This window comes from Leptonotus elevatus, chromosome 20 (genome assembly GCF_054856555.1).
Source record: "Leptonotus elevatus isolate MCC_2025b chromosome 20, RoL_Lele_1.0, whole genome shotgun sequence".
Lineage (NCBI taxonomy): Eukaryota > Metazoa > Chordata > Actinopteri > Syngnathiformes > Syngnathidae > Leptonotus > Leptonotus elevatus.
In genome coordinates, this window is record NC_141258.1 from 13,788,974 (window position 1) to 13,816,691 (window position 27,718).

The 27,718-nt window shown below is 38.4% G+C and overlaps 2 protein-coding genes and 2 pseudogenes across 5 annotated transcripts; all 4 read right to left on the bottom strand.

The window, feature by feature from the left end:
- Positions 1-4,731: 4,731 nt before the first annotated feature.
- On the bottom strand, positions 4,732-7,148 carry LOC147157156 (uncharacterized; annotated as a pseudogene).
- A 578-nt stretch (positions 7,149-7,726) lies between these two features.
- On the bottom strand, positions 7,727-14,135 carry LOC147157157 (synaptonemal complex protein 3-like). 3 transcript variants are annotated; one of them, XM_086064053.1, is made up of 9 exons: positions 13,965-14,125; positions 13,770-13,889; positions 13,619-13,706; positions 13,481-13,515; positions 12,849-12,966; positions 12,645-12,744; positions 11,890-11,988; positions 8,065-8,169; positions 7,727-8,004 (listed from the first exon to the last, which is right to left on the bottom strand). In XM_086064053.1, the coding sequence occupies exons 2-9, from the start codon at positions 13,861-13,863 to the stop codon at positions 7,951-7,953; spliced, it is 693 nt and encodes a 230-aa protein (XP_085920179.1). In that variant the 5' UTR covers positions 13,864-13,889; positions 13,965-14,125; the 3' UTR covers positions 7,727-7,950. The 3 variants fall into 3 exon arrangements, with proteins under 3 accessions (XP_085920179.1, XP_085920181.1, XP_085920180.1); XM_086064055.1 differs by lacking the exons at positions 13,481-13,515; positions 13,619-13,706 and having other exon boundaries at positions 13,965-14,128; XM_086064054.1 differs by lacking the exons at positions 13,481-13,515; positions 13,619-13,706 and having other exon boundaries at positions 13,770-14,135.
- Positions 14,136-15,737: 1,602 nt separating this feature from the next.
- On the bottom strand, positions 15,738-18,359 carry LOC147157158 (uncharacterized; annotated as a pseudogene).
- A 3,328-nt stretch (positions 18,360-21,687) lies between these two features.
- On the bottom strand, positions 21,688-25,982 carry LOC147157159 (uncharacterized). 2 transcript variants are annotated; one of them, XM_086064047.1, is made up of 2 exons: positions 25,549-25,982; positions 21,688-23,454 (listed from the first exon to the last, which is right to left on the bottom strand). In XM_086064047.1, the coding sequence occupies exon 2, from the start codon at positions 23,413-23,415 to the stop codon at positions 22,441-22,443; it is 975 nt and encodes a 324-aa protein (XP_085920173.1). In that variant the 5' UTR covers positions 23,416-23,454; positions 25,549-25,982; the 3' UTR covers positions 21,688-22,440. The 2 variants fall into 2 exon arrangements, with proteins under 2 accessions (XP_085920173.1, XP_085920172.1); XM_086064046.1 differs by having other exon boundaries at positions 21,688-23,486.
- Between the last annotated feature and the right edge of the window lie 1,736 nt (positions 25,983-27,718).

Below are 27,718 nucleotides of genomic sequence, written 5' to 3' on the forward strand. Positions count from 1 at the left end.
TAAATCACTTAAACTCTTAACTACTCTGAATAGCTAACAAGTTGATTAAAGTTAGAAAAAAATACATAAAAGAGATATTCTTTCACTCTGGTATTATTGTAAAATAAGTTAGAAATAACTAAAAGAGGAATATTTTGGATATTTATTAACAATTTAGAAATAATATAAATGATTAAAACTACATAGGAATCACTCTCAAATGAATTTCACAGTACAGACTGATGAGTTATTAACATTGTTTTTCAGTTTTAATTTATATTTTAGCCGTTTTGGATTTAGTTATAGCAGTATGGCTCAATGAATAGAATTGTATCCTTATCTGTGTTACTTTCATGAGAAGGGCAACGGGTTCATACATTCATTCGCTATCTCTAAATGGGAGGGCCGGTCTCTGCTGGTCGGAAGGGAGTCAGGCTTATTATTATTGTATTTTTTTTAATCTGATTTATACCCATGGGAACAGATTTTCTTGTATTCACTGAGTTGTAAACAAATGTACTGTGGGCTGATGGGAGGAGACTTTTCGTATTCTCCCACTTTTGTATAAGTATTGATGCCCCACGTTGGACGAGACAGACAACCTGATAGAACACGGCTTCAGTGTCATCAGCCTTTTGTCCTCAGAAGCTTCTGATAATTATTTACCTTTGCAAAGGGACTTCTTCACCAGGATCTCACCATTCAGTAAATTGAACACGCAAAGAGTACAATACTTAATATTGTCTACTCTAACAAATGGTGACCTCCGACGCTGAATTATAACGAATGGTCTCCTCCGCTGTATTCGAACGGATGGTGGTATTTTGAAGAAAAAAAAATACATAAAAGAGATATTCTTTCACTCTGATATTATTGTAAAATAAGTTAGAAATAACTAAAAGAGGAATATTTTGGATATTTATTAACAATTTAGAAATAATATAAATAATTAAAACTACATAGGAATCACTCTCAAATGAATTTCACAGTACAGACCTGCTACGACTCAAAAGTTCCTTAAATCGATCTTACATCCAAGATTGAGTAACTCAAGCAAAGAAATAAAAAGCGGATAGCATAAGTAATTAAAAGAAAAGATAAACTATATAGACCTACTACTTTTAGGATAAGACACATTTAGTCACTCACTTATAAGGTAAAAATAATACATTCCTCAAATGTTGAAAAAGGTCAAATCCATAGATGAGGGCAAAAAAGCTTTGAAGTGAAATAGCTTGTTTTAGGTGGAGTTGTCGAGTGGCCAACCTCACTTAAATCTATGATAAATCCAATAATTCCTAAGGCTTCCTCTTTCTACTTTAGTTCCTTAAATTTGGCTAGTTTCAATAAAAGACCTGTACTTCTCCTTTCAACCCTGCACTTTTACACAGCTGAATTTTGGAGACAGAAACGGTCTTTTCCCAAAGCACCTAACGCTGTCAAGTTCGCCTCTGTGAGACAAGATTTGGGAAAAAGCCCCAAACTTCTGCAAACTGAGCAGAGAACTGGATTTTTCTGGAACAATCCAGCTCCCTGTGCATCGAGCTTGTGTACTTTCCCTACTGTAACTCTAAAATAAGTCAACTATTATTCATTATCCGTTTACATTAAATCACTCAAAGTTTCTCAAAGTGTTGTGACTTGTTCTGTAGCCATTGTTGGAAAATCAATTCTTTGTTTTCCCGTGTTCATAATGTTGATTATCAAACTCAGACAATGAGATCGGTGAAATCAGGATTTATTTTTACATAAGCTTATGGACACATGAGATCGGCTGAACTCCGCCATTGTTCTCCCCCATGTGTGATGCTCCTCCTCTTGTCTCAAGCACTAATACCCTTTCGTGACTTTTCAAACCCCTCCTCTGTCTTCTTCGGCCAATCCTCTCCTTCTCAGACAGTCACATGATACATCAATACACGTCACCAAACTTCCCCCTCTTGTTTCAAGATAAGGATTTACGTTGTTTTCAGAGCCCCCAGAGATGTCCCTTCCCCCTCTTGCCCAACTGGTTTTGTAAAGACAAAGGAATCTATTTAACACATTCGCTTCAACTCCCCACATCACCTTAAACTCTAATACAGAGACATACTGAGTAAATGAAAGCAGTTATGTCCACTTCTAAATAGTAATATTATAAATCAAACAGTTATAATTAAATTAATTCACTTCACCATACAAATGTGTCATAAGATATCACACTAAAATCATGTTCATGTTTGTAAATATGTGATTAAACTGAGATAAATGTATTTACACACGTCATCACCTTTTAGCCTCACTAGTTAATGACAGGTCTCCTATTTAATGACTAATTAACATGAACAATCATGTTTCATTCCTAACTCATAAATATTAGTGTGAGCCTAAATTCATATGGATCTTATCATTCTTAACTAATGAGCGCAAGCTGTTACTGGTTAATTATGTGGTGCCTGTAATCTACTGTGCACAACTGCCTATGAAACTTGGGGCCTTATATAAAACAGCAGACTAAGGACCCAACCAGAAGCATATATAGAACTCAATATATCAGCAAACAAAAATACCGTATATTGATTAAATATGTGTACGTATTGATTAAGTATGTGTATTTATCAAATAATTATTAAATATGACTATGTGAAGCATGGCATACCTTATATGTGGTTAATTTACTTTACTAATTTAACTAACAACCAATTTGTGTTCTAATGTGGGTGCTGGTTCTACTTTCTTTAGCAAACTCTAGCTTCAACCCAATACAATTCAAAAATACATCACATCTTAAACATGACTTTATGTGACTCATCCATTACATCAAAATGTTTCATTATACTTGTGGTACATTTCTCTATATATACATAGGGCCATTTTAATTACAAATTCAATTTCAAAATAGGGTAACTCAAGACACATACAACACAAGGACACAAATCATGCATTCATTCAGCGGAAGACATGATTTCAGCACCATTTTAAATGTAAATTCATTAATGAGATCATATCAAGTTTCATTAATCACTGCTATTCTCACCAGAACACTGGTGCCTCTCATTAAGCTTTAGCCTTACTTGGTCTTTGACAACAAACTGAGCAGACAAAGGGTTTCTCTCCAGTGTGGGTTCTTGTGTGTATTTTTAAGCTTCCCTTCTGAGAAAAATTTTGCTCACAAACTGAGCACGTAAAAAGTTTGTCACCAGTGTGGCCAATCATGTGTTTTCTTAATTGATACTTGCAGCCAAAAGTTTTTCCACAGTGAGAACATTTCCAAGGTTTGCTGTCAGACTGTTCATAGTCATCAATCAGTGTGAGGAGAGTGTGACGTGTCTTCACCATCTGACATTGGAGCTGACCAGCTGTCTGCTTACATGCACATACAAAATAAAAATAAATAAAAATTTAAAAAAGAGAGCAATGATGATGACATGTCAAATCGGTAAAATTACCGAATGAACAATACTGAGCTCTCCAAGAACAAAAAAGAAAAAAATGAAGAAAGGTTTTATTTGAGTTGTGTTGGCTTACACCTCACAACAGCTCAGTCAGATTTTTGGATTTGCCCTCAGTGTTCGAATTAAAAAACATGTCTGTTAATTTAAGCCTGTTTTTCAATATTTCAGTTTACCTCACAAATAAAGCTAAGCACCTAATGTTACTAGCTCTGTACTAACCATACATGTTAGCTTTTCCTTGTGTTGTAATTTTGCACTGTTCACAAATGTACACTTTAAAGAGTTTAACTTATTTGCTTAAGTACATGACCATTTTTTATGCTTAAAGAATGTTTACAAGTCTTGGTGATATTTCTTTTATTATGGTTAAAAAAAAAAAGAAAGAATGTTTACAAGTTTAGGTTGCACACAAATAATAAAAATCAAAACACCTGTACATCTTGGGTCATCTATGCATCGACACGACAGTTGGACAGTGATTTGCCAGGGCACAGCACACAGTGACAACCTTATCCAACAATGTGACCTCTTCTCCTTTACATGGTACAATCATGCTTACAGGAATAGTTCCATTTAAGATGTTATACTTTTGGCATATATTTCCAATCACCCGTGTTACATAGATTCTTAAATGTGCTATTTTCCGAGTTTCCTCCACGTCTCATGCCTAAAGAGTAAAAAAAACATTTGAGAAATAAAATCCAATGTAGGTTATTATAATTTGTGCATGATTAATAACAAAAAAATACAAATGCTCAATTCTGAAACAGAGGAAGCAGAACGTAGTTAGATATAAGGCATACAGCAATGAATCACATTTAACCTTCCCATGAAACATCAGTTTCTTCACAGTCCATCTAATCAATCACTTATTATGGACGTCATAGCATTAAGTGCATGCATTGCTTTAAATATTTTTGCACCAGCGCTAATTCTCAGCACTTGCTCATAGGAGGCTTTTAGAATATACAAAGACTACAAGATGATACAAAAAAATCATGCCAGAAAAAAATAAAATAATGTAAGTTTTTGTAAATATTTACCTTAGTAAAAACTTTTACATTTACGATTAAATGTACAAAACATTTACATTTTCATTGCAAGCTTCTTGATTACTGCGTTCTTCACCAGCACTTGTGTCTCTTGACCTGAAACTTGTGAGAGAATCTTCGGCCACAAACTGAGCAGGCAAAAGGTTGCACACCAGTGTGTGTTCTTGTGTGAATTTCTAAGCTTGCTCTCCAAGAGAATCTTTGATCACAAACTGAGCAAGCAAAAGGTTTCTCACCAGTGTGGGTTCTTGAGTGCATTTTTAAGTTTACCTTCTGAGAGAATCTTTGATCACAAACTGAGCAAGCAAAAGGTTTCTCACCAGTGTGGGTTCTTGTGTGCATTTTTAAGTTTCCCTTCTCAGAGAATTTTTGACCACAAACTGTGCAGGCAAAAGGTTTCTCACCAGTGTGGGTTCTTGTGTGCTTTTTTAAGCTTCCCTTATGAGAGAATATTTGACCACAAACTGAGCAGGCAAAAGGTTTCTCACCAGTGTGAATTCTCATGTGTTCTTTCAAACGGCTTTTATGAGCATAAGTTTTCCTACACCGAGAGCATTTCCAGCGCTTGTTGTCAGTCTGACATGCCATATTATCTTCAGACTCTTCATCGAGAAGAGTGTGTGACATAGCGTCGTCACTATCTGATCGTGGAGCTAGGAGGTTGTCTGCTTGTGATCCTCCACAGTGGTCTCCATCACCTTCAGTTGTCATTTTTTGACATGAGCAGGTGCTTGGAGGCTCCGCCCCTCTGCTCACCTCACTTGCACCATCTTCACTCTTCAAGGAGACACAAGTTGATGGCAACATATAGACATCCTTCTCCTCTTGCTCCTCTTTGATGTCGGGAGGGTCTTCTCTCTCTCCTTTCATGCAAGGGTGCTCTGGCTCCTCCTCTTTTTTGATGAAAGGAGACTGTTGCTGCTCTTCTTCCTCTTTAAAGTGGGGGGCCTCTTCATCCTCCTCTTAAAACGCATAAATTATTTCCATAGTATATATTAATTTGATTCTCGCGCCATGTGTTTTTCATACTCGCAATGCATTGTGGTCAATATCAACCCAGTTCAGTGTTTTTTTTTATTGAACAATTATACACAAACAAACACAAGGCACTTGTATCATCAAATGACAAATTGCTAGACATACACTGAGCATAAGTATTCTAACAATACAATTGAACGTAGAAAATAAAAAGGTAAACAAAAAAACAAACAAAAAACAACTAAAATAAAAATTAAAACCAACAGAAATTATATTTGTAAGAGGACATTCTATAACAAATCAATTATATCCAGTAAAGAAACTAAATTAAGGGCTTTTCTATCAATAACCAATTTCAAAGATTTACAAAATAGTAGAAAGTCATGTTTCCAGTGGAGTAGGAAAAGTTTTGTTTTTAAATATCTGCACTTGTGAATAAAAAAAATTCTAAAGCAACAAAACATTCAAAACAAATTCTAGTTTCTTATCTTCTTGAAACACAGCAAACAAAATCAACTCTTCTGTCAGGGGGAAATCAATATTTTTTGATTGCAACCAACTCCTTAAATTAGTCCAGAAGGAATTGTACTACATTGGAGTTAAAGAAAATATGGTTCAGGTTTTTTACATCCACATCACAGAACACACAATTATTTACATCAAAATCAAACCTTAGTCTAAAAAACTCAATTGTCAGGTACATTTTGTTCAACATTTTGAATGGGACCTCTTTTGCTTTGGGGGGTACTGGAAATGATATATAATTGTTTCTCATGTTTTTAATCTTGTCAATATCAAATTGTTTCACAATATATGACCTTTTAATGGAATTACGATAATATTCATCTCACAGCACTTTCCTGATAACCTTGTTATTACATTTATAACCACAAAAATCCAGTCCCCCAATGCTCCAGAGACTCCAGAATTCCGAACATCTTCTTTCACCATCATTCTTAAAGAGATCGGAGTTGCATTTGTTATCTTTGTATATTAGACAACATTGTATTTGGTATTTTTGACAAAAGTCTTCACGTCGCAACAGGTTCTCATTTTTGTCTAACAAGTGCGCAACAGCCCTTTTGAATTCCATTCTACCCTAAAAACGGATGTCCTGTTGTGCAATATATATTGATTATTCCAGATTGGGGTATTGTGTGGAGTAAAATTATGGCAGTACAATAATTTCCCATGGAGAAGTACTTGTTGATGAAAATCAGAAAGTTTAACCGGTAGTGACCTACATTTAAAGATTCCAGCCATTTTAACTTCAAGACTCCGTTCAAAACAGCCATCTGTTTAAAACAGATTGACATGTGTCCAGTTTCACGGATATGAATTTTTTTCTGACATCATTTTGTCATCAGAGATAGCAACCCCCAAGTATTTGACTTTCTTTTTTTTACCTCTATACCCCACACAGATTGCAAATGACAACCATGTAATGGCAAAATCTCCCATTTTTTCGAGTTGTAAACCAGAAGCCTTTGAGAAAACATCAATAGCTTGGAGAGCCAGTGGAACTTGAGCCACATACTCCAAAAATTAAGTTGCATCATCTGTTAATTGACTTATCACAATTTTCTGCTCCATTACTGGTTCTTAATAAAATAGATAACATTTCAGCAACCATTATAAACAGTAATGGTGAACTCCCACAACCCTGTCGAATTCATCTCAATGTCAAACCTGGGGGAAGTGCCATGACCTAAGGCTACTGAACTATTAATCCATTTATAAAGCATTCCAATCATGTCAATAAATTTCTTCTCAAAACCCAAATAACCTGAAGTTGGTTTTTATTTTATTTTTTGAGCTTGTTATATTAGGCCCCTTAATGATTAGATGGGTGACTTGAGCTAGGCCGTCGCTGTTACCTGTCCTGGCTTGGCGCCTTTCCCATAGTTTCTGAGGTGTCCCTTCTCAATCAACAGGAAAAAAATGTACAAAACCAACAAAACTGTTCCTAAATTATATGAAGAATATACTCAACGCTAAAGCCAGTTTAATGTACCCTAGGACAATCATTAATTTAAATTTAATCTATTTAGAAATACAAGCTCATAATTCACTGCAGAAAAACTATCACTCTAAAACTCACTACCAAGAAGCTCCAGCCCCCGGGTCCAGCTGTAACATGTTCTCCTGGCGCTTGCGTAGGTGTTTCCACATTCTGATTTGCCGTGACTGTGAATACTTGTTTACACGTGCCCCGGCATTGATTAGCGACCCGTCATTTCTTTGATTAGTGAACGATTACAGTAAAAATGACAGCAAATGAAATTGAGGGTTTATAGTTTATATTCCCAAAACCAGAGTGAAACATTTGCAGTTTTTCCTTGCACTAGGAGAACAACAGTGCCACCTAGAGGTTGCTTAAGTGTACAGACACCAAGAATGAAGCGCTTGATGTCATCTTTTCAACACTGAACAGAAAAACACGCATGGCCAAGAAGAAGAAATGATGACACCGTCCGGTAACATGAGCAAGATGAGTTGAGAGGAGTCTAGAAGAGCATGGTCTGCAGGAACTTGCGCACGGACTCCATTTCCTGTTGTTGCTGCCAAGGGACAAAGTGCAAGATGATTTCATGTCAGCGGCAGGACTCGATTCGACTCACAGTGTCCATGAGGATCTTCTTCTGCATGGTGGCCATCTCCTTTTTCAGCTCCTGCTGTGCCCGATGCAGGACGTCCTCGTGGCTCTTCTCCATCTCCCCCATGTTCTGCATATGCCAAACGGCGCAACGAGAAGAAAAACAAGAAGATTCCATTTAAATGTTTGAGTCCAACTCACTTCCTTGATTTGAACTATTTCAGTTTGTGTTGATGCAAATGTGATGAAAGTTGGGGAGGCCATCGAATGAAATGAGATGGACAAACGTGAATACTCACATTATTTTTTTCAGATGTCCACATGCTCAAAAGTCTGTTATTTCCTGAATTGGCCGCAATGGGGTAGATACCACGGACTTCCGGGTTTTACACATCAGCGCCGTTTACGGCCACTGCTGGTCGCGTTCCAACACTCGCACCCCCACCCCCGCGCTCCCGCTCATTTGTGGGAGGGAAGTCTCGGCTATCTGAAAAGCTTCGGACACTGAGACAGACACTACACACTCACAGCCTCGCACCCGTCGACGGGAACGCGCAACCGAGGGGCACAAAGGCGGAAGCGCAAGTACTGGGACGCGGCCCACACGTCGCAAACCGGAAACAGAAACAAAGTTCCGTGGCACATTGTCCATAATAGATGTGCCTACGTGGCGGCCATGATGGCAGGCCCGACCGTCCCATCAAAGCTAATAGAATGCATGGATGTTAGCGTAGTAGCTCAAAGGAGCGTATAGCAGTAGGTGCTATCTAGTCAAGTCTCTTAGACATTCTGTTTTTGGTACAGTATACAGCTGATTTTTATTTTCGTAAAGGCCTTATGTAATAAATAACAATGAATCATAACGGCGGTGAAAAAGGAAGCGCACCCGGTACGCGGCTCAAGCAATCAACTTCACGCCCAAAATCCCCCTCCGATTTTGGATAAACTGTCAAACAATTTCAAGCTTTTCAAAATGTATTCACAATAATTCTAGACCATTTTAGGCCATAAAAGAAGTACTTCAAAGTAAAAGACAATCGTCTCTAACAGACGAACTCTCCTACCAATTAGTTCAATTAAATGGTGGTTAAACTGTCCAGCATTTCTTTGTACAAATGTGAGAGCGCAAACAAAGTCTAAAGCCATTGTAGATGTTTAAAGCATGTATGGCTGTCAGGTATCCTGCTGCAGGGTTTCGCCATTTACCAAATCGTCAACCTCTTACAATAATTGCCATGTCTGGGGATTTTTGGGCAATTTTTTGAGGGACCAAATCATCTCCTCATGATGAAAATGATTAAATTTTGTGTGTTTCCTGAAAAATCTGAAAAAATTACTTAAGCAATTATTGTAAAGGATTCATTTTGACAGCTCCAATCAAATTCACATCTTAAACGCAGATGCTGAAAGGGGTTATAGTTAAAGGATCTTTGCGCAGTTTGTCACTTTGTTTTTTACTCGTGACTGCCACCTCTGGCCCAAAGCGTAACTGCAGCCATCTGTGACAGGCTCGTTCATGGTGCGCGTGCGAGTACGTGCACTATCCCCTCCATAAAGAAACTGGATTGTGCAGGGTCCGCACACTCTACTATAAAGGAAAGATAAAAGCTGATAGCTGATAACACTGATATTAAAATTATCACTAAGGCTTTCGCATCTAGACTAGAAACAGTAATCTCGACAATCATTCATAGCGACCAAACAGGCTTTATTGAAGGTCGTCACTCTACTAATAATATTAGGAGGCTCTTTAACCTTATTAGCATGTCACAGCGGCATGATAAAAAGGCAGTTATTATATCATTGGATGCAGAAAAAGCTTTCGACAAAGTTAACTGGTCCTTCCTCTTTGTTGTTTTAAATACATTTGGCTTTGGGAAGTCATTTATTCACTGGGTGTCAGTATTGTATGATTCTCCTAAAGCTACAGTTACTACTGATGGGATTATATCTCAGAGTTTTACTCTACAGAGAGGCACAAGACAGGGATGTCCACTGTCCCCTTTATTATTTGCAATATTTATTGAACCGCTTGCATTAGCCATACGCCAGGAAAGAAGGATTCAAGGAATTCACTCTGGGGTAACAGAACACAAAATTAATCTATATGCCGATGATATTTTACTTTATTTAGAAAAGCCTGCTATTTCGTTAGGGGAAGTAATTAATAAGTAGTTAATAACTAAATTCTCACATTTATCAGATTATTCTGATATTAACTGGACAAAAGCAACACTACTACCTATTACAGAAAATTCATGGAACCCTGCAAGCCAGGACCCACACTACTCATTTCCTATAGGTAATTTAAAATACTTAGGCATAAAAATCTCACCTAAATTAACTGATTTAATTCATTTAAACTTTACTCCACTTCTGGATAGCATTTATAGTGACTTTTAGCGCTGGAATAATCTTCCTATTTCTCTAATAGGATGAATAGCCACCATTAAAATGAAAGTTTTACCCAAAAGAAAAAAAAAATTCTCAATGATTCCATTTAAACCTACGGCTAACTGGTTCCAGTTGTTGGACTCGGCAGTTACAAAATTTTACTGGAATTAAAAAAAAAGCAAAGATGAGTCCATCTACTCTTCAGAAAAGTAAGTCCAAAGGAGGTCTACAGGCACCAAATTTTATGCACTACTATATAGCTAACCAGCTACAATATATCATTTTATGGGCACAACCCAACAGAGATACTAACTGTTGGCTGGAACTAGAACAGAAGGATTGTAATAACCTCAGACTTCTAGATTTACTCTTTATTACAACATCGATTAAGCGACATCATTGTTTTAAAAACCTAATGATTTCCGCCACCCTGACCGCCTGGTGGAAGGCACTAGAAATTACAAAAGCCCAATTGGAGCCCTGCGGGCTTTCTCCCCTATGGCATAACCCCGACTTTCAATTTAGCAACCAATCGTTTTATTTAGGTGTGTGGGAGCAGAAAAGAATTGCACATCTCTTCTCAGATAATATGTTTATATCATATACATCCTTGCTCCAAATATACAAAATAAAAAACAGATTTTTTTTACATTATCTGCAAGTTAAAAGTATGATAAAGAAACAAATTCCAACACTTCGGGGTACGCTCCAACCGCCTGTTTTAGCTAAAGATATTACCAAGCTTTCTCCGACAACAACAAAAAGACTCTCAAAAATATAGAAGTTACTTTCATATACTGATAAAATGTCTTTACCCATCTCAAAATGGGAGACAGACTTGTCTATAGCTCCGGAATCTGACTTTTGGATTCAAGTTTGTGAAAACGTATTTAAAAAGACAGCCACAGGTGACAAAAGAAGACCTGACTTGAGGTAAGAAAAACTCCACCCCTCCCCTCCACAAAGAAACTGGATTGTGCAGGGTCCGCACACTCTACGATAAAGGAAAGATAAAAGCTGATAGCTGCAGTCAGCGCTCTTCGTACTCATCTGGGCATTGGTAGAGCATGCATGATGTAGAAAAAGCTTTAATATTATCTTTTTAAACGGCACAATGCACCTTTAAGAAGGCATCGAAATTTTAATCACAAGAAGTGCTGCCACCTGTTTTGAAAGATGAGCTCATATGTTTTGTTTGGGTGAATTTATAAGTAAACAGGCTGAATGAAGCGTTCGTTGCCGTCTGCAGAAAAACATTCCCACACAAAAATCTTAAAATTTCTAGACTATATATATATATATATATCAAACCCAACAAGGCCTGAAGGTTAAAAACGTGTTTGTAGAAGGAAGACGGAAGTGTGTGTGTGTGTGTGTGTCCAACCTTCCATAGACTTCACATTCCAAACTAAAAATGTGAAATCCTGACAGGAAAGCTGCCTGTTGCTGTTTTGACCTTGACAAAGTGCTTGAAGAGCCCTTGCATGGCCTCCACTTTCTGCTTCTGAAGAACTTTGCTCTGCTGGACCACATTCTGCTGCTGGATCATCAGATTCTGAAAACACACACACGGTGTCACATGGAGTGGAGAGCTGCATGATAAGACCTTCAAAGAGCCAATCACACAGATTACCTGCAATTTTTTTGGAGCTGCTCACTAACGACTTGTCAAAGATTTTTTTCCCCTTTTTTATTGATGTATCAGATTTTTGGGGAAAAAAACATTATATCAAATGTCTATCTTTTTATTGTAGAAAAACAGGACATTGTTTGAAATTGCCAGTGCAGAAAATGCCTCAATTGTGGTTGAGTTACTGGTTTGTTGTGTAACATGTTGCAGTGTTAAGTAGCAGTCGAGATGCCCCATTCACAGTACTGACAAATTCATCCATAGAATGTCAATTGCGTTATATGAGCTGGACCGAATCAAATGAAATGAAATCAAATTGAATCATAAGCCCACTTAATTTAACCCTCCTTGAATCGTATCGCATCCCATGCATCTAGATATACAAACTGTCTTTTATTGGAGAGATGACCACCCTTAATATATTAGATGTAGGATATAACGTATTTTTCCCCCTTCTATGTGATCAAAGTGGTCTGTACTTTCAAGTCAAGAAGTCCCAAAAGAAAATTGTACAAATGTCTCAGCTCTAGTCACATGCCTCATGTATCGTTTCGTGTGTTTGTGTGTATGTGTGCTCGCACATTGAGCTTCTCCTCCTGCTCCTTCATTTGCTCCACTTCCATTTGCCACTGCTGCAGGGCTGACGACAACTGCTGAGAACACTCCTGAGTCATCTTCTGCCTGCACACATGCACACCAGCACCACGTCATTGAGCCAGGTAGAGCACAAGAGGCGTGTTGGACGATACATGACGTCATGCACACGCAAAAATATCATACAGTACCTTTGCTTGTGGTAGTTGTTCCACATTTGTTCCATTTTCTGCTGCCCTCCGTTCATGTAAATCTTGGTCAGGCTTTCCAGACGCTTGCGCTTGGTGAGCATCAACTTGTTGATGTCGGCTGTGCGCACGCACACACACACACACACACACACACACACACACACACACACACACACACACACACACACACACACACAACACACACACACACACACACACAAACACACACACACACACACACACAAAGATGATTGAACACACGTACACAACACAGGACGGAAGCACACACATTGTTGGATGATGGACAATGTTGTCCAAAATGACATTTCACACCGAGGTGAACCTGCGGGACGGAATGATTCCCTCACCTTTGACAACATTGCAAACCTTCAGTGGATGGTGTGGGTAACTTTGCAAAATAATCATGTCATTTAAATTGATTTGATGTTGTCAAATTGTTGCAAATATTCTGCAATGGAAACTTCAAACAATGTCCTGTTTTTCTACAATAAAAAAAAGCTGGTTTGCTATTATTATCTGTAGATGTTTTTATTACCTTTTTAAATGAACAAAACTCACAAAATATAGTGTTGGGCGGACATTGAAATTGTTCATGACAAGTGCGTTCTTACCTCCAAAGCACTCCAACATGTTGTTAACTTTACTCCTACAAACAAACCATTGAGCTCATTAGCTAGCAGCTCTAAATCATGACTAAATAATTAAAGAAATATTGAATTGTGGAAAAATGAAGTAAATTGTCAGACTACCCAACAGCAACGTCTTCATCTTTAAAGTCAGCAGCTGTTCTTTTTCTCAACGGAGCATTTTTCTCACTTGGAGTTTTCTCTTGTGACGCTAATGTGGAAGGGAGCAAAAGATTCACGGAGCAGTAGTTAGAAAGAGCTAAAGCACATTTACCTCCTCCGTCGTCATCTTCTGAGCCGCAGTGGAGCGCTTTAGCGTAAGCTTCTTCAGAGGGCCTCTTCTTCTTCATTCTTTTGCCGGCCGACATTTTCGGGAGTTTGTTCAGCTAGTTGGCTAACGTTAGTAGTGGCCAATGCTAGTTTAGCACGCAGAGCTAATGGCGGTGATAAATGACCTGTAAAAACTAACCTTTCCCTGGTCGCTTTTGTTCCAACAATAAAATAGTTGCCCCAATAATATCGATGTTTGATGGACACAACACAGAGGAGCAGTAACCGAGCCAAGCAGCCTGTTCCCACCAGAACCTTCCAATGCAGCTATTTTGTTGAAGCGTCAAAGCTTTTTGCTTAAAATAAATAAATAAAAACAAACTTTCAATACATTTAACAAATAAGAATTGATTTGTTTTGCGTCTTATAAGTAATAATAATTATAATTTTAACATGGCTCCAAACATGTTGATTTTTCACATTACTGACCCTTTAACTCTACTAAGTGGGCAAAACTTAAGTACAAGATAGAAACTATAAACTATGTTGATTAATAGTTCTATTGTCAAATCATCCCAAAAAAGCTAGTCCCAGTAGTACTGTCAAAGTTAAAGCGCTAACTAATTACTTACAAAAAAATATTGTATTAATCATGTATTAACACAGATTAATCACACTATTAATTTTGACCACAGATTAGCAGTTATCTTGACAGCGGATGGTTACTTAAAGGTAGCACAGATTGTGTTTGAGCAATAAACATAACTAAATGCCTAAAAGCATTTAATAAATGTTTGTGTATGACATTCAGAATATTTGTTCATGTCAAACTACTGGTGTATTTTTTATTTTATTTTACATTATGCAAGTAATTAACTGATTTTAAAAAAAAAAAGGATGAGAGTGTGCAGTGGATCACAAAATGTTGAAGACGTCCTCATAACATTAAATGTCTAAACAATAAACACAACAGGTTCTCTTCAAATTTTGTGAGCAAAAAATGTTGATTAAAAAAAGCAGTTTTAATTAAGCAATCAATCGTGATTAATCCAAATTCTAAGATGTGATTTATCTGTTTAAAAAAAATAAATTTGACAGCTGTACTAATAACTTGGAAGTTTTTTTTAAACTAGTTGCTCTAACTTTAATTCATAAACCGATAATTTAAAAAAAAATTGTTTAAATCACTTAAACTCTTAACTACTCTGAATAGCTAACAAGCTGATTAAAGTTAGAAAAAAATAACATAAAAGAGATATTCTTTCACTCTAGTATTATTGTAAAATAAGTTAGAAATAACTAAAAGAGGAATATTTTGGATATTTATTAACAATTTAGAAATAATATAAATGATTAAAACTACATAGGAATCACTCTCAAATGAATTTCACAGTACAGAGCTGCTACAACTCAAAAGTTCTTTAAATCGATCTTACATCCAAGATTGAGTAACTCAAGTAAAGAAATAAAAAGCGGATAGCATAAGTAATTAAAAGAAAAGATAAACTATATAGACCTACTACTTTTAGGATAAGACACATTTAGTCACTCGCTTATAAGGTAAAAATAATCCATTCCTCAAATATTGAAAAAGTTCAAATCCAAATCCAAATCGGTAAAATTACCGAATGAACAATACTGAGCTCTCCAAGAAAAAAAAAGGAAAAAAATGAAGGTTTTATTTGAGTTGTGTTGGCTTACACCTCACAACAGCTCAGTCAGATTTTTGGATTTGCCCTCAGTGTTCGAATTAAAAAACATATGTCTGTTAATTTAAGCCTGTTTTTCAATATTTCAGTTTACCTCACAAATAAAGCTAAGCACCTAATGTTACTAGCTCTGTACTAACCATACATGTTAGCTTTTCCTTGTGTTGTAATTTTGCACTGTTCACAAATGTACACTTTAAAGAGTTTAACTTATTTGCTTAAGTACATGACCATTTTTTATGCTTAAAGAATGTTTACAAGTCTTGGTGATTTTTCTTTTATTATGGTTAAAAAAAAAAAGAATGTTTACAAGTTTAGGTTGCACACAAATAATAAAAATCGAAACACCTGTACATCTTGGGTCATCTATGCATCGACACGACAGTTGGACAGGGATTTGCCAGGGCACAGCACACAGTGACAACCTTATCCAACAATGTGACCTCTTCTCCTTTACATGGTACAATCATGCTTACAGGAATAGTTCCATTTAAGATGTTATACTTTTGGCATATATTTCCAATCACCCGTGTTACATAGATTCTTAAATGTGCTATTTTCCGAGTTTCCTCCACGTCTCATGCCTAAAGAGTAACAAAAACATTTGAGAAATAAAATCCTGATGTAGGTTATTATAATTTGTGCATGATTAATAACAAAAAACTACAAATTATCAATTCTACAATAGAGGAAGCAGAACATAGTTAGATATAAGGCATACAGCAATGAATCACATTGAAAATTATAGAATGATAATCATACCAAAACATTCACAATAAAAATAACATAAAAGGGACTTTGAACACTGAATAGCTTGGAAGTCAACATATCTAACCCAGTTCATTGACAAAGAAGGCTGATTTGTATTTCATTGAGAATCACATTTAACCTTCCCATGAAACATCAGTTTCTTCACAGTCCATCTAATCAATCACTTCTTATGGACATCATAGCATTAAGTGCATGCATTGGTTAAAATATTTTTGCACCAGCGCTAATTCTCAACACTTGCCCATAGGAGGCTCTCACCAGTGTGTGTTCTTGTGTGAATTTCTAAGCTTGCTCTCCGAGAGAATCTTTGATCACAAACTGAGCAAGCAAAAGGTTTCTCACCAGTGTGTGTTCTTGTGTGAATTTCTAAGCTTGCTCTCCGAGAGAATCTTTGATCACAAACTGAGCAAGCAAAAGGTTTCTCACCAGTATGTGTTCTTGTGTGAATTTTTAAGTTTCCCCTTTGAGAGAAGCTTTGACCACAAACTGAGCAGGCAAAGGGTTTCTCTCCAGTGTGGGTTCTCATGTGTATTTTTAAGCTTCCCTTATGAGAGGATATTTGACCGCAAAGTGAGCAGGCAAAAGGTTGCACACCAGTGTGTGTTCTTGTGTGAATTTCTAACCTTGCTCTCCAAGAGAATCTTTGATCACAAACTGAGCAAGCAAAAGGTTTCTCACCAGTGTGGGTTCTTGAGTGCATTTTTAAGCTTTCCTTCTGAGAGAATCTTTGGCCACAGACTGAGCAAGCAAAAGGTTTCTCACCAGTGTGGGTTCTTGAGTGCATTTTTAAGTTTACCTTCTGAGAGAATTTTTGACCACAAACTGAGCAGGCAAAAGGTTTCTCACCAGTGTGAGTTCTTGTGTGCATTTTTAAGTTTCCCTTCTCAGAGAATTTTTGACCACAAACTGTGCAGGCAAAAGGTTTCTCACCAGTGTGGGTTCTTGTGTGCTTTTTTAAGCTTCCCTTATGAGAGAATATTTGACCACAAACTGAGCAGGCAAAAGGTTTCTCACCAGTGTGAATTCTCATGTGTTCTTTCAAACAGCTTTTATGAGCATAAGTTTTCCTACACCGAGAGCATTTCCAGCGCTTGTTGTCAGTCTGACATGCCATATTACCTTCAGACTCTTCATCGAGAAGAGTGTGTGACATAGCGTCGTCACTATCTGATCGTGGAGCTAGGAGGCCGTCTGCTTGTGATCCTCCACAGTGGTCTCCATCACCTTCAGTTGTCATTTTTTGACATGAGCAGGTGCTTGGAGGCTCCGCCCCTCTGCTCACCTCACTTGCACCATCTTCACTCTTCAAGGAGACACAAGTTGATGGCAACATATAGACATCCTTCTCCTCTTGCTCCTCTTTGATGTCGGGAGGGTCTTCTCTCTCTCCTTTCATGCAAGAGTGCTCTGGCTCCTCCTCTTTTTTGATGAAAGGAGACTGTTGCTGCTCTTCTTCCTCTTTAAAGTGGGGGGCCTCTTCATCCTCCTCTTCTTTTTTAATGTGAAGATGCTCTGGCTCCTGCTGCTCAGGACAAACATATTCACTGATGTCTGCAAGACACAAGAAATCAAACACAACCTTATCCAACAATGTGACCTCTTCTCCTTTACATGGTACAATCATGCTTACAGGAATAGTTCCATTTAAGATGTTATTCTTTTGGCATATATTTCTTTATCACTAGTAAACGGCATTTACTAAATGCTAATAAGCAAGTGAAAGTAAAAAGTGTGCAAACCTGCTCCGTGTAACACAACACGTGGCTGCTGGCAAAGTCTGACTGCGTCCACTAGTTGACGACAACGCTCGTTTTCCTCTTCTGTTCCACATAGTTCCTCCGCGTACTTTGCTGTCATTCTTGCGCACATTTTAACAGGAGAATCTCAACACTTTCTACCAAACGCGTGTCTTGGTTAGCAGCTAGCGAGCTAAATTAAGCTAGGCAGAGAAGCTTCAACGCGCAACGAGACGAGTTAACCCGAACACAAACGTTAGTGAACGTGAAGTACTGTGTCGAGCCCGTTCAGTACTATCGGCAACAATTCGTTTTTCACTCATTGGCCGATTGCAAGCAACGTTCAACTTTACCCATGTAATGCCATGCTCCGGGTGATCTTCTTCTACTGGAGTTTGTTTGGCGTTTGGCAAACCAACGCAAAGGCGCATTGCCGCCACCTACCGGGCGTGGAGTGTGACCCGTAACTTTTACGACGCACCAGCGCATAAAGATTCGATTATTTATTGTGAATGAAAATGTTTTAAAACTGTTCTTGAGTTCCTTTGTTGCAATTTTTTTCAACTAAAACGCATAAATTATTTCCATAGTATATATTAATTTGATTCTCGCGCCATGTGTTTTTCATACTCGCAATGCATTGTGGTCAAAATCAACCCAGTTCAGTGTTTTTTTTTATTGAACAATTATACACAAACAAACACAAGGCACTCGTATCATCAAATGACAAACTGCTAGACATAGACTGAGCATAAGTATTCTAACAATACAATTGAACGTAGAAAATAAAAAGGTAAACAAAAAACTAAACAAAAAAACTAAACATAAAACAAAACAAAACAAAAAACAAAACAAAAAACAAAACAAAAAACAAAACAAAAAACAAAACAAAAAACAAAACAAAAAACAAAACAAAAAACAAAACAAAAAACAAAACAAAAAACAAAACAAAAAACAAAACAAAAAACAAAACAAAAAACAAAACAAAAAACAAAACAAAAAACAAAACAAAAAACAAAACAAAAAACAAAACAAAACAAAAAACAAAAAACAAAACAAAAACAACAAAAAAAAAACAACAACTAAAATAAAAATTAAGACCAACAGAAATTATATTTGTAAGAGGACTTTCTATAACAAATCAATTATATCCAATAAAGAAACTAAATTAAGGGCTTTTCTATCAATAACCAATTTCAAAGATTTACATGATAGTAGAAAGTCATATTTCCAGTGGAGTAGGCAAAGTTTTGTTTTTAAATATCTGCACTTGTGAATAAAAAATATTCTAAAGCAACAAAATATTCAAAACAAATTCTAGTTTCTTATCTTCTTGAAACACAGCAAACAAAATCGACTCTTCTGTCAGGGGGAAATATTTTTTTTTTTATTGCAACCAACTCCTTAAATTAGTCCAGAAGGAATTGTGCTACATTGGAGTGAAAGAAAATATGGTTCAGGTTTTTTACATCCACATCACAGAACACACAATTATTTACATCAAAATCAAACCTCAGTCTTAAAAACTCAATTGTCAGGTACATTTTGTTCAACATTTTGAATGGGACCTCTTTTGCTTTGGGGGGTACTGGAAATGATATATAATTGTTTCTCATGTTTTTAATCTTGTGAATATCAAATTGTTTCACAATATATGACCTTTTAATGAAATTACAATAATATTCATCTGACAGCACTTTCCTGATAACCTTGTTATTACATTTATAACCACAAAAATCCAGTCCCCCAATGCTCCAGAGACTCCAGAATTCCGAACATCTTCTTTCACCATCATTCTTAAAGAGATCGGAATTGCATTTGTTATCTTTGTATGTTAGACAACATTGTATTTGGTATTTTTGACAAAAGTCTTCACGTCGCAACAGGTTCCCATTTTTGTCTAACAAGTTGTCATGTCTGGGAAGATCTGGTTTTGGTTGAGGGTCCCGATTAGTCCTGAGTGGGTTCCAGCCCTTCCGGGTTGATCAATCCGGTCCCTCAGCCACTTATGCCTGGCCCCAGGTGTGGCTAGTTACCCAATTAGTGTGAGTGTATTTAATTCCCGGGTGGTGATCAGTCGACGTGGGATCATTGCCGCTTGTCACGGTCACCCCCGGAGTTCTGGCTGTCATTTTGATTTTGTATCTTTTCAGTTTGTTGTTTAGTTAGCATTAACCAGTACCCCGGTTAGTGTTTTCTGTAAAATAAAGCACGCCAGTTTCGCACTCCTGCTGTGGTTCTCCTGCCTCCCTGCATTTTGGGTCCTCCACTTCACACGCCGACAGACACCACGCCGCGCCGTGACCACACCGTGACAGAATGATCCCACCATAAACGGACCCAGCGGACCAAGAGGCAGGTACCGTTCCAGTTTCGGCGGCGCGCATGCAGCGCCCGCTTCCAGTTTCCGGCGGCGCGTGTGGAGCGACTGTTGCCCAGTTCTGGCGGCGCTCGTACAGCGCCCGTTGCCGATGTTCTGGCGGCGCTCGTACAGCGCCCGTTGCCGATGTTCTGGCGGCGCTCGTACAGCGCCCGTTGCCGATGTTCTGACGGCGCTCGTGTAGCGCCCGTTGCCTGTTTTTCCGGCTGCGCTGATTGCAGCGCCCGTTGCCGATGCTTTGGCGGCGCTCGCGTAGCGTCCGTTTTTTCCCGGCGGCGCTAGTTGAGCGCCCGTTGCCAGTTCTGGCGGCGCCCGTACAGCGCCCGCTTCCAGTTCCGGCGGCGCACGTCCTGCGGCCGCCACCGGTTCCCGTTCCAGCGGCGCACGTCGTGCGGCAGCGGCCCCCGGCCCGTTCGCCTGTGCCGCTGCAGCCCCCGGCCCGATAAATCTCCATATAAGACTCCACTGAGTCTAAAGATATTAAAATCTAAAAACTTGATCCACATACTCTAAAAATTAAGTTGTATCATCTGCTAATTGACGTATCACAATTTTCTGTTCCATTACCTTCAACCCTCTAATCCTACTGGTTCTTAATAAAATAGATAACATTTCAGCAACCATTATAAACAGTAATGGTTTATCCTCTTTCATCAACTATTTGACTATAATGAAGCAAATCCCATACAAGTTTAATATTAGTGTGACTTGACTTACCTTTTAAAAAACAGATTGTGTTTCACTAATTATTTCAGACAAACCTATTTTAAATCGAGCTTGTTATATTAGGCCTCTTAATGATTAGATGGGTGACTTGAGCGAGGCTGTTGTGTCGCAGTGACCTGGCTTGGCGCCTTTCCCAGTTTCTGAGGTGTCCCTTCTCGAAAAACAGGGGGAAAAAAGTACAAAACCGTTCCTAAATTATATGAAGAATATACTCAAGGCTAAAGCCAGTTTATAATTCACTGCAGAAAAACTATCACTACCAAGAAACTCCAGCCCCCGGTCCGGCTGTAACATGTTCTCCTGGCGCTTGCGTAGGTGTTTCCACATTGCAAAAAAATTGAAGACTCTGATTTGTCGTGACTGTGAATACCTGCACGTGCCCCGGCATTGTTTAGCAACCTGTCATTTCTTTGATTAGTGAACGATTACAGTAAAAATGACTTGAGGTAAGAAACTCCACCCCTCCCCTCCACAAAGAAACTGGATTGTGCAGGGTTCGCACACTCTACTATAAAGGAAAGATAAAAGCTGATAACACTGATATTAAAATTATCACTAAGGCTTTCGCATCTAGACTAGAAACAGTCATCTCGACAATCATTCATAGCGACCAAACAGGCTTTATTGAAGCTCTTACAATAATTGCCAAGTCTTGGGGGTATTTTTGCAATATTTTGCGGGACCAAATCATCTCATGATGAAAATGTTGAAGACGTCCTCATAACATTAAATGTCGAAACAATAAACACAACAGGTGCTCTTCAAATTTGGCGAGCAAAAAATGTTGATAAAAAAAGCAGTTTTAATTAAGCAATCAATCGTGATTAATCCAAATTCTAAGATGTGATTTATTTGATTTAAAAAAATAAGTTTGACAGCTCTACTAATAAGTTGGAAGTTTGTTAAACTAGTTGCTCTAACTTTAATTCATAAACCGATAATTTAAAAAAAATGTTTTAAATCACTTAAACTCTTAATTTCTCTGAATAGCTAACAAGTTTATTAAAGTTAGAAAAAAATACATAAGAGATATTCTTTCACTCTGGTATTGTAAAATAAGTTAGAAATAACTAAAAGAGGAATATTTTGCATATTTATTAACATTTTAGAAATAATATAAATGATTAAAACTACATAGGAATCACTCTCAAATGAATTTCACAGTAGAGCTGCTACAACTCAAAAGTTCCTTAAATTGATCTTACATCCAAGATTGAGTAACTCAAGCAAATAAATAAAAAGCGGATAGCATAAGTAATTAAAAGAAAAGATAAACTATATAGACCTACTACTTTTAGGATAAGACACATTTAGTCACTTGCTTATAAGGTAAAAATAATCATAATAGTTTCATTAATCACTGCTATTCTCACCAGCACACTTGTGCCTCTTAGCTTTAGCCTTACTTGGGAATCTTTGACAACAAACTGAGCAGGCAAAGGGTTTCTCTCCAGGATGGGTTCTTGTGTGTTGTATTAAGTTTCCCTTGTCAGAGAAACTTTGACCACAAATTGAGCAGGCAAAAGGCTTCTCTCCAGTGTGGGTTCTTGCATGTATTTTTAAGCTTCCCTTCTGAGAAAAATGTTGCTCACAAACTGAGCAGGTAAAAGGCTTCTCTCCAGTGTGGGTTCTTGTGTGTATTTTTAAGTGTCCCTTGCGAGCAAAATTTTGACCACAAACTGAGCACGTAAAAGGCTTCTCTCCAGTGTGGGTTCTTGTGTGTTTCATTAAGTTTCCCTTCTCAGAGAAACTTTGACCACAATCTGAGCAGGCAAAAGGCTTCTCACCAGTGTGGGTTCTTGTGTGTGTTTTTAAGCTTCCTTTCTGAGAAAACTTTTGACCACAAACTGAGCACGTAAAAGGTTTGTCACCAGTGTGGATTCTTGTGTGTCTTTTTAAGACTCCCACCTGAGCAAAATTTTGACCACAAACTGAACAGTTAAAAGGTTTGTCACCAGTGTGGCCAATCACGTGTTTTCTTAATTGATTCTTGCAGCCAAACGTTTTTCCACAGTGTGAACATTTCCAAGGTTTGCTGTCAGACTGTTCATAGTCATCAGTGTGAGGAGAGTGTGACGTGTCTTCACCATCTGACATTGGAGCTAACCAGCTGTCTGCTTGTGATCCTCCACGGTGGTCATCATCGCTTTCTGTTGTTATTTGTTGTCTTGAGCTGCTGCTTGAAGGCTGCGCCCCTTTGTTCTCGTCATATTGACATTCATCTTCAGTCTTTAAATTGACACCAGTCACGGGCAACTCTGTGAAATCCTCCTCCTCTTTAATGTATGGTGGCAGCTGCTCCTCTTCTTTCACATGAAGAGCCTCCATGTCCTCCTCCTCTTTTACGCCAGGGAACTCCAGCTCCTGCTGCTCAGGACAAAGATATTTTTTACTGACGTCTGCGGGACACAAGATACACATGGTTGAGTAAAGTCACTTTATTGTGATATGTATTTTATCTTTAAGATGATCACATTGGCCACATGCGTAAAATAATAACAAAGGTGGCAAATGTTATGTATCGTCTGTATCCCCCTATTAAATATAAAAAAAAACCACTGATAACAAAATTAGTAGTAATTTTGAGCCCTATTACTGTGTAGATCTCAGAAATCAGTGATGGAAAAGAGTGCAAATACAAGTAAATGACATCATGGCTGACGTCAGCAGTTAGTGTGCTCAGCCATTCGTACGTGTACTAACAGGCTAGCCGTCATCTTATTTTCAGTCTAGAATACGTATTAATTGTAGTACAAATGTTCTGTTCATAGTTACTGGCTCTCCGCTTTAACGCGGTTCTGACCCGACTACTGTGAAAAGTCTACTGTACGCCCAAGCACTTATTTTGGGTCATTCCTGGCTCTGCATTTCACATGAGTGATTAGCACTCTTAGGGACTGTCCGTGTGGAGGCTGAAACCGCTACTTTTAGTCGTTTATTTGTTACCACGGAGCAGAGGATCTGCGTTCTGCACCCCGCAGTTTGCTGCTGCTACAGCATACAGACTTATTATTAACCTGACAGTTTTGCCGCAAAGCAAGTTAGCTTAGCGCCTCGCGTTCACAACTGGTCAAGCAGCCGCAAAACAACAAAGTACCTCCGGGTGCCTCGTCGACAGTGTGACAGACGCGGCACTTTAAAAAAAACAAAAACATTTTGGAGCTGGCTAGTGTATGTGTGAACTTGAGGGATGAGAGCACTTAAAAAAAACACAGCTTTGACGATCTCAAAACCGCAGTGTCTGAGATCGCAATTTCGGTCTCGAAACGTGTCCAAACTATAACATATATCTTCAATTTTACATTACAAGTAAATTATGGCTCAAATAGAATTGGAAATCAACATCTAAAATTAGCGTGCAGTTCAGTATGTATCGTAGCGTTGCAAAGAAAACAAAGAAGTGAGAGATGAGCAGACGAATGACATGTGCCATGTCAAATTTTATTTTAGTTTATGCCAATGGCCGCTAAGAAAAAATGATGGCCATGGTTTGGACAATATATCACTAGCTGTTGACAAGATTGTGACACTGCACTAACCAACCTGAGCCCGAGTGTTGTTGTGCAACATCAATAATACAACTGCTTTCTGTATTGTTTCTCCTATGTAAGAAATTAAATTGTTAGTCCTTTTACTCATCAGTTGTCTTTCTACTAAACTTATTTGCACTTGTTTCAGGAAAAAAAAGATCAATTAATGTTGCAAAAGTAAAAATGAAACTTAATAAATATATATACATTTAGGTGCATGCAAGCTAAAAAAAGTACAACAATCTGAAATGTTTCGCGCTTCAAGGTACGTAAACATGAAAATGTGCAGCAACCATCTGAAATGGTTCTAGCTTTCAGGTATGTAAACATTAAAATGTGAAATGTTTCTTAGCTTTAAGGTGTGTATACTGCACATGAAAATGTGTAATTACAACAATCCCTAATTGTAGGAATATTGAAAAATTTACATACTCACAGCACTTATTTTATATGTACCTCTCATAAATCAACTTGAAAAGGTCATTATTTTAGGCAGGTGATGCATTGACATGAAGGACAAAACCAAGTCACGCTGGGTGCTGGGGCATGTTTTAGTCCCACTCAACTGAAGTGGAACCACTGAATCTGACAGTTATGGTTGTCACATGCGATCATGTCATCTAGTTCCTCTTGCCAACAACTACGTACGCGAAAATGTCCGGCGCACACAAAGGAAGCAGTAAGTCCGGGTTGCTGCTCCAATCTGTATTGGGAATTTCACACTGATCCAAACCATTTAGAACACGTATTTTTGCAAGGTGTCGGTCCCAGGTTACGTCTACGTTCGCTGCTACATGCAACATGGAGAATGTTGACGTCAGCTGATGTCGCGGTAAATGAGCCCTATTATTTTACTGTGTACGCTGTACACAAGGGATATTTTTTATACTGATGTTTTTGCTAAGCAATGGAGAGAAAGAAGTGTACAAACCTGCTATGTGTAGCACAACTCGAGGCTCTTCGCAAACACCGTTCAGCAGTTGAAGATGTTGCTCGTTCTCTTCTTTTACTCCAAAGAGTTCCTCCTCGTACTTTGATGTCGTTCTCGCATACATTTTAGCACAATAATGCCAACAATGTCACACTTGGTCTCTTTTTGTTATGTGCTTCTCTTTGTTAGCGGCGAGCTAAGCTAAGGTAACTAGGCCGAGAAGCATCAACGTGCAACGAGACAAGTTTATCCACACGTTAATTTAAAAGATGTTGCAGTCCTTCAAAGTAGTGAAGGGCATCCTTTGTGGAGGCCGCAGTCGGTTCAGCACAAAATCGGAAAGAATGATTTAGCAGAGGTCATCTGTCTGGTTACGTGAAAAAAAAACAAGAGTGTATTGCTGCAGCCTGGAGTCCTCACTCCTCACTACTCATGGGGAGCTCGATAGCGGAAAATCGGATGAATTTTTCAAAATAGAAGTAAGCGGAAGTTCGATAAATTTCAAAAATAAAATTAAGTTTAACGCTCATGCGTACATCCATTAACCGAAGCTCTCGATCTTAAACGAAAGCGCCAGCAGAAAACTTAGTTATACAACAGCGAAATATAGTCAAACATAAATGTATATTTATATTTAAATGTGTGTATGTTTTTAAGGTAGAATATTATTTTATATTTATATTCAAGGACAATTGTTGTTAATTCTCACTGTAAACGGTGGGGATGTTTGTGTATGACATTCAGAATATTTCTTCATGTCAAACTACGGGTGTATTTTTTAAATTTTAAATCATGCAAGTATTCAACTGATTAAAAAATGAGAACGAGAGTGTGCAGTGGATCAAAAAATGTTGAAGTTTGTAAATATGTGATTAAACTGAGATAAATTTATTTGCACACGTCATCACCTTTTAATCTCACTAGTTAATGACAGGTCTCCTATTTAATGACTAATTAACAAGAATAATCGTTTTTCATTCCTAACTCATAATCCTCAGCGTGAGCCTAAGTTCATGGGCATCTTATCTTCTTTCTTTTTTTCTCTGAGAGAGCTCGGTATTGTTTATTCGGGAGGAAAAAGCACATTGTGATTGAATTTCAGTAGATGCTGGTGTGGTGTATCTGGCATGCCTGAAAACCTCCACCAAAGAGGGGAGCTGTCTACCCCGGTCAGGACAGAGCAAGCACAACCCCCCCCCAGGGCCCCCCAGGCCGCGGCAGCGCCAAGGTACAACCTCCAGGCCCCGTAGGGGCCACCGGTCGGGGAGCAAACTCAGGAGCGCTCCCCACCTCAACACGGCCCCCGCTCCAAGCCCAACGCAGCAGAACGGGGCACGGCAGGCCCACCAGGCACTCCACAGCCCCCCACCCGTCACCCACCACAACACAGCCCCAACCGCCCCCAAACCCCGGGGACACCCCGTACCCAGGTCGCGGTGCCGGACAGCGTAGCGGCGAGGGCACCCGCGCCCACCCCACCTCCAGCTCCAGCTCGCCGACTGGCGAACTCTACCTCTACACCGTGGAACACCCTAGAAATTTTTAACGAAGCAGCCCCGGTTGTACGTTTAAGCAAGATCTACGAAAAAAATTGGTATTTGAGGGAGCCCAAGACCTACAAAAAAGTCTCTTGGACCCATATGCTTAAATGAACAGGAAGTGAACTACGAATTTTTGAATGTAGGATTATTGCCAATTTTTTTCATCCTCTACACGTTTGATCCAATTGACTTCAAACTTGGCCTGGACCATGTCAAGACCTGGGCCATCAACAGGGGAAAACATCTTGAGTTTTCTATATGACAAGGGCGGGGCATCATATTTTTTGTTTTATATTTCCTTCGCTATGAAAGACAAAATTGGTAATAACTCCCCGGTACATGCTCCAAAAATTATTTTTCACTGTCGGTGAGGCTCCTGTCCACTCTTGCCTCCATGAAGTACAGTTGTGTGTGCGCAAATACCCCGTTGCATTGTGGGGTGAAAAATGACGAACCTTTAATCATGCACTGCAAACATAATAAATCGTAAACGTTACAAACAAACAATGTTTTTTCTTCTTAATTTTCAAACTAATTCATAATGTGGCCCAAATGCCTAATAATACTTGCGCATGCGCTAATAAAACCACGTGGCATTATGGAAGGTATGCTAACTTTGTAGCATTTAG

Excerpts from the sequence above, each read along its gene's own strand:
- LOC147157157 (XM_086064053.1), bottom strand. The coding sequence starts at position 13,863 with ATGTCGGCCGGCAAAAGAATGAAGAAGAAGAGGCCCTCTGAAGAAGCT. Across the intron at positions 12,967-13,480 it reads CATGTTGGAGTGCTTTGGAG|CCGACATCAACAAGTTGATG; the intron begins GTAAGAACGCAC and ends GCGTGCGCACAG. Across the intron at positions 8,170-11,889 it reads TCTTCAAGCACTTTGTCAAG|AACATGGGGGAGATGGAGAA; the intron begins GTCAAAACAGCA and ends TGGCATATGCAG.
- LOC147157159 (XM_086064046.1), bottom strand. The coding sequence starts at position 25,672 with ATGTATGCGAGAACGACATCAAAGTACGAGGAGGAACTCTTTGGAGTA. Across the intron at positions 23,487-25,548 it reads AGTTGTGCTACACATAGCAG|ACGTCAGTAAAAAATATCTT; the intron begins GTTTGTACACTT and ends TGTGTCCCGCAG.